At 39.6% G+C, this 18048-nt stretch overlaps 1 protein-coding gene and 1 non-coding gene across 2 annotated transcripts; one reads left to right on the top strand and one right to left on the bottom strand.

Moving 5' to 3' along the window:
• Nucleotides 1–73: 73 nt before the first annotated feature.
• On the top strand, nucleotides 74–16051 carry LOC115376213 (uncharacterized). The gene is made up of 19 exons (XM_030075705.1): nucleotides 74–134; nucleotides 750–1315; nucleotides 1660–1755; nucleotides 3147–3380; nucleotides 3668–3815; nucleotides 3912–3938; nucleotides 4031–4558; nucleotides 6489–6550; nucleotides 9084–9300; nucleotides 10577–10782; nucleotides 11050–11125; nucleotides 11223–11320; nucleotides 11645–11740; nucleotides 12382–12477; nucleotides 12577–12680; nucleotides 13604–13712; nucleotides 13848–13995; nucleotides 14088–14114; nucleotides 14802–16051. The coding sequence occupies exons 2-19, from the start codon at nucleotides 752–754 to the stop codon at nucleotides 15344–15346; spliced, it is 3381 nt and encodes a 1126-aa protein (XP_029931565.1). The 5' UTR covers nucleotides 74–134; nucleotides 750–751; the 3' UTR covers nucleotides 15347–16051.
• Nucleotides 7397–7478, bottom strand: trnas-gcu (transfer RNA serine (anticodon GCU)). Its single transcript has one exon. It is a non-coding gene; the product is annotated as a tRNA-Ser (tRNA).
• Nucleotides 16052–18048: the final 1997 nt, after the last annotated feature.

The following is an 18048-nucleotide window of genomic DNA, read 5'->3' as shown; positions in this document are numbered from 1 at the left end:
GCGAAGAGGAGCTGAAAGGGGAAGCGCCTGGCAGAGTTTTCAAGAGAATCTAATTTCCAAAAGAGAAAAAAAGAAGGAATTCGGAAAGAAACATATCGTGAGAAGACAAGAGAGAAAACCTCAACAACTGCAAGGTACTGGAAAAAACATATCCCATTTTTTTTTTTTTTTTTTAAATTCCTGATCATGTGTAAATAGGTATTAATGCCATTATTTAAGATTGGTTTCCAATGGTAATGACAAAAGAATGACAAGCTAATAATTGTGTGCAATTTTTTAATCTAGGCTCAAAAGTGTTATTATTAAGTAATAGAAATTAAAGTAGGGTATTTATAATAATAAGTTATTGTTTGTCACTTTTGTCAAGAACTGTGATAAAACCTCTGACTCAGTGGTGGTGATGAACAACTCTATCAAACCTCACAGACATGTGTTCATTTGTGTTGAGCCAGTTAAATCTTACTTGTTGTTGCTTTGCGTAAGCTTCATTGCAGGTGTGTTTCCTAGATGCAGGAAATAATGGGCTTTAGGACATTATTTACAGTAGAGAGCAAGCTTACTGAACAAGGAAGTTAGTGCCAGTTACACATTTGGTAATTGCAAAGCATATAGTAGTTACTCGAGTTGAAACATTCACAGTTCAAAAGATCGGTGTTTATCATCAGTCACTTTAGCTTTTTACTACGCAACAAAACAGTCAGCTTTCTTGAATTGCTTCAGTTTCACCTCACACTACTCTGTTCAAGCAGAAATGGCGTCTTCTTCTGCATCATCTGACTTTCCTGTCGCAATGGGGCAGCATCTACTCTGCTCCATCTGCCTGGATGTGTTCACCGAGCCTGTCACTACACCTTGTGGCCACTCATTTTGCAAGTCCTGCCTGCAACGCAACCTGGACCTCAATCTTGCGATGTGCCCACTGTGCAAGCAGCATCTTAGTAAAGCTCCGGAAGTGAATATTGTCCTGAGGGACCTCATCCAGCAGGTGGAAACAACCAAGGAGAGCTTCTACACCGGGGCGCCCGGCGAGGTGGCCTGTGACGCTTGCCATGGGAAAAAGCTCAGAGCTCAGAAGTCCTGCCTTGTGTGCCCTGCTTCATATTGTTTCATCCACCTGGAGCCCCATTTTACATCCACAGTGCAGAGGGGCCACAAGTTGGTGGATCCTGTGGGGAACTTGCATGACAGGGCCTGTCCTACTCATGGGCGCCCCCTAGAGCTGTACTGCAGGAAACTGCAACGATGCATCTGCGTGCTCTGTGTGGAAGCAGGCCAGGACGTTGTCACTGTGGAGGCAGAGTGGACTATGAAGAAGGTGAAGTAACACATAGGAGTGGACTATGCAAAAGGTCAGGCAATAATGGAAGGGCATGTGAGAGTAATAATTATTTTCTTGCTGCTGCTGAAGTCTAAAAAGTAATGAGTATTTTGCTGCATTACTGTATATTAGATATAATGCATCATGTAAGTGAATGAAATTACAAACGCACCCTCCAAAAAATGCAAATAGACAGCAATCTGATATAAAGCCATATACCAGAAGCACAGTGATATGACTTCATATGGTTTTATTGGTGTGGAATGAACAGTGGTTTTAGATTACAGCACCTATCATGGAAAATAAGTCTAAGTACTGACTAGCATTTATGTCTGCTGCAGGCTCAGCTCAACAACACCAAGACAGAGTTGGAGCAGAAAATATGGGAAAGAGAGACGAAGGTGGAGGAGATCCGCAAATCTCTGGAGTTTTTCATGGTAAGTTGTATGAGAGACATTCTAACGTCCTGATAATACAAGATCGTACAAATCCTGATAGGACTGGAAGAGCGGCCAAGTCCAAGTCAAGCTCAAAACCAGAAGAGAGTCTTTGTCACCAACATGGCGGGATGTGTCAGACATGGACACATGTTGCCCTCCACAAATGATGTGCAACAGAAGTGCAAGATTCATCTTCCCTCCAAGTTTCAGAAAAATCAGACAGGTGGCATAGTAATCTTGCCTTTAGTTGGAACAACGTCCTCAGGTCAGTCATTGTTTTTTAATGCCAGTTTTTATGCCAGTGTGTTAGCCCTCCAAGTTTTATTTGACAGGATGGGCCCAGTGATGTTAAGGGCCACTGGAAATGACTATTGGATGGGGTTACATGTGACTCATGAGCAATTGGCTTTCAATCTACACCTTCGTTTTATGTGGACAATTGCAAAAGGATTGCTGTCCAGTCACTTAAAGAAAGATTTTACCTGTAATGTATATTTTTCATATCAAAAACCCACTGTGGGCACACTTTTGGCATCTTATAGCAAAGCAAATGGCATCAGTATGAAATGCAGGGAACAGAGTTTTGAGTGTGAGAAAGTCAGCGAAAGGAGGTAGTTGGGGTGGATGGTGGGCACAAGACCTTCACACACAAGAGCCAAGTTGGAATCCTGGATCCAGCAACACCCTTCATGGATGACCAAGACCGTGTCCAGTTTCTGTTTTGTTGCCTGATGCCAAAGGTTGCCTTTGTTGTTGGTATCAATCACGAAAGCCACAGTACTTGACAACCAGAGAATGACAGTGTGTTGTCACTGTAAACTCATATTCCAAAGACGCCTGCCATCTCTGATCCAGTGGAAAAAAAATTGGGGCCTTAGTTTAACAATTTTACAACAGCAAAATGCTATCAAATGTGCTGGATAAGCCAAGTCTCTGGTATCCAGTCGTAAAACTCAATATTTCCCAAATACATGTATTTTCGCTCAAATATTGCGGCAAAGACCACTTCCTTAAAATCCTCTCATGGGCAGTCATCAAGTGTGTGTGTCTGTCTAAGTAACTTTTCCCATGCATGAGAGGATCTTGCCAAAGTGGTTTTTGCAGCAATATTTGAGCAAAAATACACGTGTTTATGACTGGATACCAGAGAATGGATTATACAACAGCAAGTGTGAGCTTTTTAATCCGAACTTTTGATTTTACTTTTTAAAATTGTAATATTACGGACCCAATTGTTTCTGTTAGATCAGAGATACAGCAGCTGCCATTGTTGGAAGACAAGTTTACCATGAAGACTTGGGAGTACTGCCTTCTTCAAGCCAATTGAGCCAATGCAAGCAAAGTCCAATTCAACAAGTGGCTAATGCTGGATTTTCTCCCATTTTTAGGAAAGACTGGACAATGAGTGGTGGGAGGTCGATAATGTGTTCACAGCTTTGTTAGTGATTGTCGAGGAATTTCAGAAGAAAGTTCTCCAGCCGCTGCAGGAAAGGAGAGACGTCGTGGAGACGAAGGCGAACAAAATCACAGAGCAGGTGACAGCGGAGCTCAGCGAGCTCACAAAGACCGTCTCCAAGCTGGACGCCATATCAGCTGTGGACGATCATGTCGTTTTTCTGCAGGTGAGAAGAAAACTGCCACCTTCTAACAAAGACGCTGGGACAGACTGAAAAGGTGTGCTGTGTCAACTTGTGTACAGAAGTCACACTAATACTTAAAAGCAGTGGTATGGTGGTGTGGGCTTATTTCCGTCCCAACATGCACACAAACACACGAACGCATACACAGGCACATGTTCACACACAGTGAAACCTCATGCCTAAAGCAAGGGATCCAAGTTAGTTTCTTTGTGTTTTTTGCCCTTCTGTTTATCTGTCTGTCTGTCCTTCTCTATCTCTCTCGCTCTTAGAATTACCCATGCATTTCAAATATGAGTGATGGCAGAGACTGGACCCAGGAAACTCTTGATACATCATTTTCCTTTGGCACCATGAGAGAAAACATAACAACCATGATGGAAAAAATTCAGCAGGAGTTGGAGAAGCTGACCTCTGTTGGTAAGATTTAACGGTAAACATAAATACATCCCTAAATTGTATTAAATGTATTTGCAAAGCCTAAAGTACCTACTTCTTTTGTAATTCTCTTCACAGAACTGAAGAGGGTTACCAAGTATGCAGGTGGGTTGTACACTTTTACTCTGAATGCACTGTGACGGTGATATCCTGTGGTCTTTAGAGTCAATCTGATTATTTCCATGTATGATTTGCAGTGGATGTAAAGCTGGACCCAACCACCGCACACACACGTTTTATTGTATCTGACGATGGGAAGGAAGTGAAAGATGGAGAAAAGGTCCAGAAAGTTCCCGATGGTCCGGAGAGATTCGACCTCTTCGGCAGCGTCCTGGGCCTCAACAGGTTGACCTCTGGGAAATCATACTGGGAGGTGGAAGTGGGTAAAAAGACAGGATGGGAGCTGGGTGTTGCAAGAGGCGATGCAAATCGAAAGGGGGAAGTGTTGCTGAATCCAGATGACGGTTACTGGGTGGCTGTACATTATGATGACAGTCAGTATGCAGCAATGACCGTTCCTCCGATTAACCTTTCCCTGAAAAAGAAACCCAAGAAGGTGGGAGTGTTTGTGGATTACGAGGAAGGCCTTGTGTCCTTCTATGACGTGAAGGCTGGCTCTCACATCTTCTCTTTCACCGGGTGTTCGTTCAAAGGCGAGCTCCGTCCATACCTCAGCCCGCATCTTAGACAGAAAAAGAGAAACTCTGAACCTCTGATCATCTCTTAACACCGTTAAGGATTCTTCGTGTAATGAGGAACGTGTGTGTGTTTTGCAGGTGTGCTACTGGTGTGTTGTGTGAGTGCTGGTGCACTATACGATGTGTAATAAAACTATCCTTCCACTGCCATCCTTCACTTTTCATCTTTATCAAGGACTCACATTCCATACATAATTCTCATGTAGAAAGATCCTGTATATGCCCCTATACCAGAGAAACGCTGTCATATGTTACATAAATAGTCATATATGAGTCAAACATATATCTACTTGTATATAAATACTGTGTACTATGGAGGAAAAACAACTGTGTGAGCTGTGTGATCTGGGTGGAAAGTGACTCATTTTCTTTTGTAATTTACAAATTATGATGCCTCAGTAAAATTATTGTCCCATGAAATTGTTCAACAAAACCCTGAAATGTTCTGGTATTCAGAATTCAAATGAGCAAAAACTGGTTTATTTGGTACTTATTATAATTTATAATACATATGATAGTAAGCTTTTGATTGTGATACAGGAGTTCTGTTGCAAAGGTGAAAGATGCTTTAGTTGTTTCTTTATTTTCTTTTTTTTCCAGTATTTGACAATGTATGTGCTGTAGTCTGCTCCTGGTTTGCTTAAATTGTGTCTTATAAGCCCTTGCAGGCTCTGTGTGACAATAATAAAACTTCATTCATTCACCCATTTATTCATTCATCCATTAATATAGACCCTCCCACTGGACCTCTGGATATGTAGAACATATATGTGTAACTGATATACAGTATGTACATGTAAGAAAACAAGCATGAGCCCACTGGTGGTATGGATGTGCAAGCAGTGGGAGAATGGAGTTAGTACATTTTGGTCAGAAGGTGGCACTAGAGGAAAGGTCATGACAGGGTTCATCCTCGAGGTAGCATGAATGTGCTTTCCAAATTTCGTCAGAGTGGATTTTGCAATATCAAAGCTGATATTTTGACCTAAGGGTGGAGCCACAGGAAAGGTGGTGAGGTCATAAAAATCAAGTGGAAGTGCCCTCTGCTCTCATGCAATACATTTTGTGATCTTTATTTGTGAGTGCACAAGTTCACATGGCTGCTCTTGGATGAATGTGTGCATGTAAGATAAGTCTCTGCTGGTGCTCTACTCGTCACAGGAAGTGACATCACTGCCACTCGAGCAGTTGTATAGTTTTTGTACTTTATTGTAATCTGCTATTACAATCACTGTGGGAAACAATGCCAGATAAATGTATTAACTGTACCTGAGATTTTCTCTCTCTCTCTCTCTCTCTCTCTCTCTCTCTCTCTCTTCCTGCCTCTCTGTCTCACTCTTCCTCTCTCTCTCTCTCTCTCTCTCTCTCTCTCTCTCTCTCTCTCTCTCTCTCTTCCTGCCTCTCTGTCTCTCTCTCTCTCCTCTGTGGTGCACCTCCACATCCTGTTGTACCTCATTGTGGTAACTTTGTCTCTTCATTTCTTTGTCGATAAGCTCAACTTTTTCTTTCACCAGCCACTTCCTTCTCTGCATGCTGCAGGACAGCATCTGATAGAGCAGCCAGTATTTGTTTGTCAGTGGGTGTGACACATTTTGAGTGTGTGTGTGTGTGTGTGTGTGTGTGTGTGAGAGAGAGAGAGAGAGAGAGAGAGAGAGAGAGACTATAATACAAACTCTATACTGTTTTGGTACCATTGTATTAATTATTATGTGTACAGCATATTGGTAGATCATCATCGTTTACAGTACAGTAGAAAGAACAGGTCTACATATAATAAATAATATAAATAAATAATATAATAAAAATCAAAATTATATGTATAATTTTTTTTCAATATATACACCAATGAACTTTTACCTGTAGACATCAGGTCGTACAGTATCACCGTGCGATGGAGGTGGGGCTGATTGATGCCTGAGGCAGAAATGAAACTGAAAGCGGGACAATGCTCATAAAGTAAACAGAGAGAGGAAACAGGAGACAGATCGCACAGAGGAGCCACGGGACACTGACTTTAAGGTACTGTACTTTTTTAGTCTCATTTCCTTTGCTGCCTTTATTTGTCGCTATTCATGCCAGCGTGCAGCACGACGCGGGGCAAGATTATATGAAACACATCACTGACAACCAGTCACCCCTGCTGAGAGGAAAACAATAACCAACACCGTGAACTGTTCTTCTTGTTTTTTCAACGGGGGTGCCACAGGTAGGAAACTGTTATTACCGCGAGTGAGGGCTGAAGGATTGTAGGACAAAATTTGGAAAACATATATATGCATATATATACACACACGTAGGTCTATATATTCCTAAAGCCTATTGGAACACAATGTTAACCGAAAGAAATTAAACAAATTTAACAAATTACATTTGAAGACTGGTTTCAGCAATAGCAGAACTTTTTTCTTTTCTTTTTTGTTGTTCGTTTGTTCGTTCGTTCGTTTGTTTGTTTGTTTGTTTGTTTGTTTTTAAGACATTCTATATTAAGCGGTAATTATCAGTGATTCAGACTTGCGTAAGTATTTCCATGGGAGTGCTGCGGTTTGTACCAAACTCGTGATACTTCATTTAATCAACACAACTCTGCCGTGTGGCATTAAATGCCAAAACAAGGGATGGGCGGGGCGGAGTCAGTGCCCTGTGTGTGTGTGTGTGTGTGTGTGTGTGTGTGTGTGTGTGTGTGTGTGTGTGTGTGTGTGTGTTTCAGTTGGCACTCGTATTTACGGTGTCTCTGAGGTGAGTTGAATGCGGCGCAAAGGTAAAAGCGTGCTGATAGGCACTTAGTCAAATGTGTGTGCGCGGCTGACCTGAAGCAGAGGTTTAGTACTACCAACACCTCGTCACTGGCGCGTGAAAAGATCTCGCCGACGAGGATGGGATTCGAACCCACGCGTGCAGAGCACAATGGATTAGCAGTCCATCGCCTTAACCACTCGGCCACCTCGTCCTGTGTGCCAGCCGGGGCTCAGGGTGCTCATTTCTACCGATAGAGGGCGATCTGCACCTGGTCAACATCTGCGGGTGCACGGCGTTAGAGTCGCCGGAGCGCACCCACGCCTGGCGTGTGCAAAGTCCAGGAAACGCAGCAGTACAAAGTGCTGAACATCTGACTCATTGTTGTTTTTTAACCCTTTGAAAGCCGAGCAAAGAGGCTTGATTTATTTAAAAACATTTGGAAAAGGGCAATGAGCCACTGAGCAAGGAGCGACCCGAAAATTATCAAGAAATCAGCAAAAGCTTGCAATTGTTACGTGCATCCATTAATAATTTTATTGTTTTATTAGATCTATTTCTTTCCTTCCTTCCTTCTTTCTTTCTTTCTTTCTTTCTTTCTTTCTTTCTTTATTTATTTATTTATTCATTCATTCATTCATTCATTTATTTATTTATTTTTGCAGCTGCTGTTATTTTTGCATTGCATTCTTATAACATTTTTTGTTTGTTTGTTTTTATTGCATTTTATTATTACAGTTTTTTTTTAATATGTACTTACTTTATATGTACTTATATGTTATGTTATGCTGTGGCCATCCCTGATTAAACAAAGGTCTGAATTAAAGAATATGACCTGGAAAATTTAAAGAACGACAGAAAGACAGACAGAAAGAAAGAAAATTATATTGCAAAAAATGATTTAAAAAAATAAAAAAGAGTTAAAAAAAAAAACTATATTTATTTAAAAACGTTTTATTTTATTCATTTATTGGGACTTTTTCGTTGCTTAATTTCAGGTAATCTCTTTGCTTTATTTTGTTTTGTTTTTACTTTTATTTTTTGGTGGGAGAGGTTAATTTTTGGGTCATTGTTTTGCAACTTTTTACTAATTTATTGCTTTTTTTGTCATGTTGCTCATGGCTTGTTTGCCCTCGTTTTGGAAAGTAATCAAGCGAATCTGCTCAGGTTTCGCCCAATGTTATGTTTTATTTCAACCGCTAGGTGGCGACTGGTCACTTAACAGCCTACCAATTAATATGACTCATTAGTATTTATTTAAGAGCAGGATCAAACAAACAAACAAAAACATAAATAAATTAATAAATAACAGACAGACAGACAGATAGATAGATAGATAGATAGATAGATAGATAGATAGATAGATAGATAGATAGATAGCTTTTGGGACAGACTTTGTATGAAATAGACTGACTGAGACAAATCATAAAATGCAGGTTTTCTTCCGATGATAAAAGGCTGGCCTGTCCTGTTTGTCAGACTCACGTTTCTCAAGTGAGAAGAAGTGATACCTCACGGATACAAGATACAGAAAAAAGAAAGAGGAGGCTTGACCCTGTCAGTATCTAGACCTCAGTATGTGTACCGGCGTCCTCAGGCTCCAGGCTTGTGGATGCTGATAACAAAAAAAAAAAAAAAAAAATCCTTTTCCTTTCCTTTTCCAGATAATAAATAAGAATTCACATCAGTGTTGCATAAGGGAGCACATTTTGGAAGGGTAGCTTCTGGCACAAACTGTATCAGACACTGTCAAAACAAGCAAAACACTCATTATCAAGAAGATTCACTGATTTATTGGTTATTATTTTGTCTTGAACAGACGTTTGAAACCTCAGCTGACATGAGCCTCCAGCAATGCCACTGTGGCTGGTCCAAGGTGACGAGCTACCAGGGCCTGAGAACCCACCAGGGGAAGAAGGGATGCACACCGCAGGGGATGAGGATCCCACAGAGCGACCAGTACCTCTTCGGAAATCAAGGACTTAAGCCCAAACTATCGGACCCATGGTTGGATATGTACACCCCGATCAAAGACAGTGAGTACACACACCACATCCTGCTTGTTGTAAAACTTTAGGATTTCTTATTTTGCATCCTCAGAGTCAGTAATTACACCACAAAAACTCCCGATCTAACCACGGCAATGTTATAAAGTCTTTGGCCAGATTATCAAGATTATTTGAAGAATCCTTGTCTTTTTTTCTTAATTACTTAGTAAATCTTAAAGTTAGTTATTTTACATGCACATCAAGCTAAATGACTCTCAGAGACTCTTTTTAGCTGTAAGAACTTGTTTCGAGACAGTAACACTTGTGCACAGTCACACTGAGGATTCGTTAAGGCACATTATTGTAATTATTCCAGATATTCCTAGTATTGGGTCAGCATCAACACATTTATTTACAAAGCAGTAACAAATCATAGGCATGCATACTTTAGGATCCTGCGCTGTTGCAGCCGAGCGTGCGCCATCTTCCCGAGTGTGCACAAAATGAGGTTTTCCAGTAAAGTCTAAAGTAAAGTATGCATAGGTATGCATTCACACTGACCTGTCCATCACCCTGAGCCTTGATAATAATTACTTGCTCATAATTACTATGAAACCAGTAATATACTTAGTGTAAATCTGCTTTTATCTTTCAGCTAATAACCTTTTTTTTTTTAATATAAAAACTTAGTTTCTATCTCTTGTTTTTTGTATGTGATCTTTCTGCAGTGGGAAAACAATAAAAAAATACATTTTAAAAAAAGTTTCTTTAACTAATGTTGCATGGGAACTCAATGTAGCCTTGATCACTAATTTGTCATAAGTGTTCTCACTATTTAATTATTTAGGCTGGAGAAGCTCACAAACCCCTGCACTGACCTGAATTAAAATGATACCCAGAGTATGTTAGACATTCCAGTACAAAAAAAAAAAAAAAAAAAAAAAAAAAAAAAAAAAAAAAAAGCCTAATGCCTACTATGGTCATCATATTTCCTCAAACAGCTGGTGCAGCATCATGTTTGTTAGTTATTGACTTATGGAGTATTGTCAGTGAGGAAAATATAGGAAATATTGACTTTTGCTACCAAAAAATATATTATACTGCACAAGCTCTGTTGAGAAAGTAGATAGATAGATTACAGTTGAAACAAAATGGCCCTGTTTATTTACCTGGACTAACTTACCATGTGTTCATTTAGTTTTGTTCAGTAACACTCTGGATTTCATGTCTGACTTTTCATGTTGAGGCGAACTGTTTCTTTAAATGATGAACTTCAGGTTTTTAGCTTTGTTTTTAAAAGACATACCATTTGTGCTTCAAATAGATGCAGTGGACTTCTCATATGACAGCCTTCAGGTTTGTCACTGTGGCTGGTCCAAGGTGACGAGCTATCAGGGCCTGAGAATCCACCAGGGGAAGATGGGATGCACGCCAAAGGGGGTAAGGATCCCGGAGAGCGAACAGTACCACTGGGGGAACCAGTGGCAGAAGGTGCAGCAACGGGACGTTTTTCAGGACCTCAAAAGAGAGGTAAGTTCAGACAGAAGAAAAGGCATTGCAACCACACCAGTGATTGAGATTGTGTCCAAAAGTGCAGCCACTAGAGGGCAGTGCAGGAGAGGTTAACTGCTGGTGTTGATTCATTCTTTAAGAGAAAACGTTTGAGAGCCACTGATTTAAGTTAAATGATTATTTAATATTGCTTACACAACAGAAATGATCTTTGCAAGTTATTTTTGTTGATATATATATGATTCTCCAGTGAAACACAAACATTAACTCTCACTTTTTCTCCAGCTGAGCATGCTACCAAGCAGCGACACCCGAACTACTCCTTCAGCTGCAGCGGCATTAAAGATCAAGTCAGCATCATGTATGTGGCATTACTGTTAATTCTGAACAGATGATAGCATGATGCTTACAAAAATGAGGCAGCTATGGTTGGTGGTGACAGTCTTCTTTCTCTACAGCACCCAGGTTGAATGATAATTCTTCATGCGGCGCCCCCCGGAGGGCCACAGAGCTGGAGGCCGTGTGTCAGAGGCTTGACTTCTCCCAGGGTTTGCAGGTAGAAAAAGAATGCCATGCTTGTTTAAACGCATTTCTTCAGATAGCATGTAAACCTAATTTATTCTCACACTGCAATGATTCTCCATCTTCACTAGTCATTTAGTTTCATATTCAGTCTTAAAATCTGAAACTATTGATAAATATGTTGATAAATATGTTCTTTTATAACCTTTGCGGAAACTGTGAGGTGCACCATGTTTGACGTAATTGAATTTTAGTCATTGTTCATTTCTGTCATTATCAGTTTGAAAAGGATTTATTTTAGGCCTGCTGTTAGTTACCAGTTGAGGCCAGCATGCAGTGTGTGCTTGACATCTTTCAGGCGGACCAGCTGGCTTGGAAACCACCAACGACTTCGTACCAGGAAACAAGAGTTCAACCACAAAAGGAGGACAAGGAAGATCAAAAATTCTCACAGGTACTAGAACCCATTTTCTGATACATAGATAAACCTACTGAGGTCTCATGCACATAAAGAGAAATTTTAAGAGCACAGAAACACCACAATTTTGTCACTAATCACTCACCTAGCTCCCTATTCTGATATTTTAACCCCACCCCTCTGGTACTGCACTAATACAAATGCCACCAAATGTTTGATCCATAACGATCAACCATCCTCTTAACCCTTAACTAGTCATTTAGTCTCATATTCAACCTTAAAATTTTCTTTTTCTTCCAACAACTGACCATTTGAAACAATTTAATAAGTATAAATGTGTTGGAATGAGGCAGAATAAAACAGATCAGCACATCAGCATCCAGAACATGACACAACTAAAGAAAATTCTGATTTTCTTGAGATTTTTTCACTTCATTGAAGAAAAGATTTCAAGGCTGAATATGAAAATGACAGTGATACTTGCCTGTTTCATTGTTTTATAGCTTACATGGGAACTCTGAGGTGCACCATGTTTTATGTAATTTCATTTTATTCATTCAACATACTCTTTAAGTCCTACAACATCTGAGAGGTTTAAACCCACCTCTCAGTCCTGGTTATACTGTGTTCACCGCTGTTGACTTACAGTGCTGCTTGTGTGTGTGTGTTCATTCAAGGCAAGACAAGGGAAAATCAAAGCTGAGTTACGGCAAAAAATTCAGATGAGAGAGCAGAAGGTGGACGAAATAAGAGTGGCTGTGAAAGCCTGCAAGGTGAGTTGCAGCAGGTACACATATATTATTTTTTTCAAAGGTTGAGTTTTATTCTGCATTTGAGTGAATATGATTTGATTCTTGCATCAATGTTTTTAGGGCAGCTTGGACCGTGAGTGGCTGGAGATCAACGCTGTGTTTTCGGAGGTGATGACGGCTGTGGAGGAGGCTCGAGAGAGGGCCCTTCAACCTCTGGAGGAGAGGTTGGTCCAGCAGGCCATTTTTTTCCCCAGCAAATCAGGGCAAGTTAGCTTAAGGTTATGGTTAGGCATAGAGAATGAATGTACGTCAATTAAAAATGCCCTCGCTTTGCTGGGGAAACAACTACGCATCCAGCAGAGCAGATACAGCACTAACACCTCCTGGGTTAGGGGGTACATTTCCCGTGTAGCTCCTTGTTTTGAGCAAAGTTTTTATTAATGCCATTTAATGTAAACTGATACATTAGTAACACATTGCACCCCTTTGCAATGCTGTGCACATGCTGATTTTTTCACCACCAATGTCTCAACTCCATAGTCAACGTATTACATGACTGTCTACAGCCCATAATTAATCCTGCAGGGTAGGGATGGGAAGATTAAGCGATTTGCATCTGCAGAGCAGCCTTGAATAGATACAATTTTGCGATAGAGATGCATTGTTTTTTGTGTCTTTACATCGATAAAATCCAATCTATTATTTGATTGTTCTATGTTGTTATTTAGAAACATGACCCATGCAATGATTTGATATTATGGACCAGTTCTTCTATGCTACCTTTTGTTACCAGAGTGGATGCCGACTGCTGCTGAGCATCAGGGGTTAGGGGCGTCACAACAAAGGGGAGTGTTAAAGTGCTCATCAAATTTCATGGCAGTCCAAGAGATTTTGTGATCATCAGGAGAGATAATTACTGGTGTGCTCAAAGGATGAGTGTCTTTCAAAAACGCTGGTGCTCATTTTTGGCAGTTTTGTTTAAAAGCCTTTCGTCTACCATGACTGCACAAAGAGTTAAATAACCAACCAGCTTCAACCTCTGCAGGTCTTCTTCCAGGTGAACGTGGCCATCCTTAGACTCGGCAACAAAGTAGATTGAATATTTTAATATTTTAACATTGCTAACATTGCATATGTTGTTTGTCAGGAGACAAAGAGCAAAGAGAGAGGCAAAACACCTGATCCAAGAGCTGCAGAAAGAGATCAACAAACTGAAAAATGCCATCGCTGAGTTGGACAGAAACTCTGATGTTCAGGTGAGGCTACAGAGTCAAAATGATGAATGATATCTGTTGCCCCTCTCTGGTTCTTTTATGTTCCTCTTTCTACATTGGACGATGTGATTTGCTATGCATACACTCACACACTCCCTTGTACACCCATACACACAGGGTTCTCTTTCTGTAACGGGCCTGGATGACCTCAAAGACTGGAAAAAGCTAGGTGTGGATACATTCTTCTCCTTCGGTACCCTGAGAACTATAACATCAACCATGATGGAGCAAATACAAGAAGAACTGGAGAAGCTCTCCTCTGTTGGTAAGTCGCTGGCTTTACTATAGTTTGAACCTAATGTATTCATTAGTTTTAATTAATTAGTTTAATTTAATGATGCGTTTGTATTTCCACAGAACTCAAGAGGATTCCCAAATTTGCAGGTTTGTGCTTCATGACATTAAACAAATATCAAAATGGGGTAAAACATGATAAATTGTAGTATATCGAGTAAAGCCTAAGGCAGATGTTCCAAGCAAATCCATGGTGTTCATCATAAAGATAAAAGCCTTATCTAAATCAAAAGTGTCATCAAAAAAGGATGTTCGACATCGGTCAAACATTTTCCTGAAGAGTGCTTGGAATTTGCTTTCCTTAAATGGAAATTCCTACCCTGAACAGTGGGATTGGTGGCTTACATTGCATTTCTGGTGTTGTTTTGTTTGTTTGTTTGTTTTTCAAATGGGTGCAAATGGTTTTCAAATGGTTAAATCAGTTGTTCAAACTCTTTCTGTCTCCATGACTCAACCATGTACAAGGCGAAATTACTCATTCTACAAGGAATCTACTTTTATTTTTAGGTGTTGACACTGAAACCCAACAGTTAACACTAATTAATTGCATAATAACAAAAACCAACACCACAAAGCAATATGGCACCAGAAATGTGATGTAACTCATCACTCCAAGGTTTTAAACAGTGTTAATGTCTTTTAGGCTGGTGTTTCCCATTAAAGATTCAAATGATTATCTATACAAGTATAGAACAGTTAAACTGATTTTATGTGTCATAATTTTTCACATTAGCACTGTTGTGTTTGTCTTGTGTTATGACTGTATCACAACTGTAGTGGATGTAAAGCTGGACCCAAAAACTGCACACACAAATCTCGTTCTGTCGGATGATGGGAAGGAAGTGAGAGACGGAGGCGAGATCCAGAGAGTGCCCAACGCTCCAGAGAGATTCGAGCTCTTCGGCAGCGTCCTGGGCCTCAACAGGTTGACCTCTGGGAAATCGTACTGGGAGGTGGAAGTGGGTAAAAAGACAGGGTGGGATCTGGGTGTTGCAAGAGGCGATGCAAACCGCAAGGGGAAACTGTCGCTGAATCCAGATGACGGTTACTGGGTGGTTGTACATTATGATGACAGTCAGTATGCAGCCATGACAGCCCAGCCAATCCGTCTGTCTCTGAAAAAGAAACCCCAGAAAGTGGGCGTGTTTGTGGATTACGAGGAAGGCCTTGTGTCCTTCTATGACATGACGGCTCGCTCTCACATCTTCTCTTTCACCACGTGTTCGTTCAAAGGCGAGCTCCGTCCATACTTCAGCCCGCATCTTACACAGAATCAGAGAAACTCTGAACCCCTGATCATCTCTGCTGTGAAACGCCGTTAAAAGTCGACTGTGTGAGCCAAACTGGTGTGATGCACCTTTTGTTACCAAGCTGCCTTTTCCTAGCTCTTTTGACTAATTTGGTGCGGCAAGCCATATTAGTATTTATTAAGTTTGACAATCCTGTTAATAAACATTAACATTATAATCAGAAAGCCATTTGCCTAGTCATAATTACATTGTAAAGAGTAATGATTAAAGGAATAGTCCAACATTTTGGGCAAAATACCCTTTTTTCTGACTGAGACAAAATGTTCAATATTAGTTTCATGTCTGTATAAACGTTTGTGTTAGCTTAGCTTAATGACTTGAAGTCTATAGGAGTGGTTAACTTGGCTCCGTCAGAGAAAAAAATAAACCTCACAGCAGCTCTGAAGCACTTCAGCCACTTCTCCACTTCAACATGGTGGCCTGTAGTGAATGTGATCTACGAAATGAAGGCTTTTCTCCTGTTCCCCCCAAAGTGCATCAGTTCAAATGGCCATTTCAACTAAATGCCCGCAATTTCGATGTGTAGTGTGTTCAACTTACATATATCCTGAATGCTGTCTCAGTCTTTTGAACCTGTGCTGTAGTTTCCACTATTTCATTTCCGTTATTTCGTTATTTGTGTGTCTGTGGGTGTTTTGTCACATAAAGGAGCGAGTTAATGCATATATATTTACAAAGTATATTTTCTGAGTCCTATTTTTTATTTTTTTTTTTTTTCATATGTCAGTTCACTTTTTTACTGATCTTTACATTTGGGTTGTTTTACTCTTTTTTGACTTTTTGTGTTATTGATACAGTGTGATTTAAATTATTGCTTATTTTTGTTGTTGCTGTTTTTGCATGAAGCTAATGGGGATCCAAACAAAAAATAAAAATAAAAAAAAAAGGTTAAAGCATTAAGTTCAACTGTGCATGTGGTGAAGGAGATGACATGAAACAGAGTTTGTGTACAAAAGGCTTATTTTTTCAGACAAAGTTACAATAAAAAAAAAAATGGTTGAATGTGAAATACACTTGTTGTTCTTGTAAGGAACCTTTATCACTAAAGGCCATTTAACAGGGCAGTGGTTCTCAGTCTTTTTGGCTCAGGAACCCTTAAAACAGACAAAACAACACCTACTTGTGACCCCTCTGTTTCAGGCTGAATATGCAGAGAGGTGAAAATTGTTTTCAAACTACTCAGTATATTTCAAAAGAAAGCAGAAAAAACCCCTTAGAAAGGACCTCATGTTGTCCCAAGCAACAGTTTGACAACCACTGTCACAGAGCGTGGCTGTGGCCGTCGCTATAGTCATCAAAAATGAAAAAGTTGAGAACTCCCCATTTCAAGGCAACTTACTGAGTTGTTTTGAGGAAAATCAGCTGTGCCAACTAATTATCTTTTGTTCAGATAATTAATCTCTCCTATGCATAAAACTTGAAATTTTTAGCTTTACATCCTATGAATTTCAACTGATTTTTGTTCCGGTAACTTCAGATTTTTAGTTTAACATACTATGAATTTCAAACAAATTGTGTTGCACCAACTTAATATCTATTGTTCAGATAATTTTTAAGTTGGCTTAGCTTAGTTAGGTTGTTGCAGTTTATGTATTTTAACTTTTAGCATGAAACTTAATAAAGTGTGTTGTAGCGATTACTTTGCTGTAGCTTATGGTACAATTAATTTTTTTTTGTGTTCATTTTACTCAGAAATCATATTTTGGCCAGCACTTTAAAGTTTTTATTTTTACAGTGTATAAATGAATTGTAGGAATTCACGTATCAGAAACATATAAAATTAGTAACGGTCTTGTATTTTTTTTTTTTTTTTAATGCTTGTTTGGGCGATGAATAATGTAATTTTTTGAGACTATGTCGAATATTAGAACTAAACTTCCCACAGTTTATAATCTGTAATATTTTAATATTTAATATTTTAATATATTAATATTATATGGTACAATTAATTTTTTTTGTAATATTTTAAATATTATGTTCTTGCAACGGCCCTGGTGCAACATATAGGTCAACACATGGCTCACCACAAAAACATACTTCCTCATTTATTAGAATTTGGCAGGTAGTTGGTTAGAGAAGTTACTCTCTAGCTCTTAATTTTTCATTTTTATTGATTTTTCTGTTCATCAAAGTCTGGTTAAGTGGAGCACAGACACACAAAAAGACCAACAGAGCAGACGAAAACAACTTTGGCGATACGAATAATAACATTTGTTACTCGTACCTACATGTGCAGATGTATTACCCTTTACTAATTTGATGGTAGGGATCACACAATATGTACAAATATGGTGAAAAGCAATTTTGCTGTGTTATGATTGGCTGTGTAGCTGTTGGCCCTCAAGACAGACACACACACGTGCACACACACACACACACACAGAGAACGGGGTGGGGGGCGGGGGTGTTGGAGGTGTGAAAAGGAGAGACATTAAAAGAGATTCTAGTAGAGACTGCACATCATTTTGGGATCACTTTCCTCCACACAGCAGCTTTACTGGACCACTGTGACCTGACTGATGCCAAGAAGGTGAGAATACATTTCATGCACGTACAATTCATTATTATTTTATTTAGACCTCATTATGGGCTTCCTACAGCTGAACTAACTCTTAAAAATATTCTTAAAATATCATCTATAAATACATGTGTGTGTATACATACATATATACATACATACACACACACACACACACACACACACACACACACAC

The sequence above is a fragment of the Myripristis murdjan genome, chromosome 18 (assembly GCF_902150065.1).
Source record: "Myripristis murdjan chromosome 18, fMyrMur1.1, whole genome shotgun sequence".
Lineage (NCBI taxonomy): Eukaryota > Metazoa > Chordata > Actinopteri > Holocentriformes > Holocentridae > Myripristis > Myripristis murdjan.
Note: the sequence above shows the minus strand (reverse complement) of the source record. Positions and strands in the feature narration are given on the sequence as shown.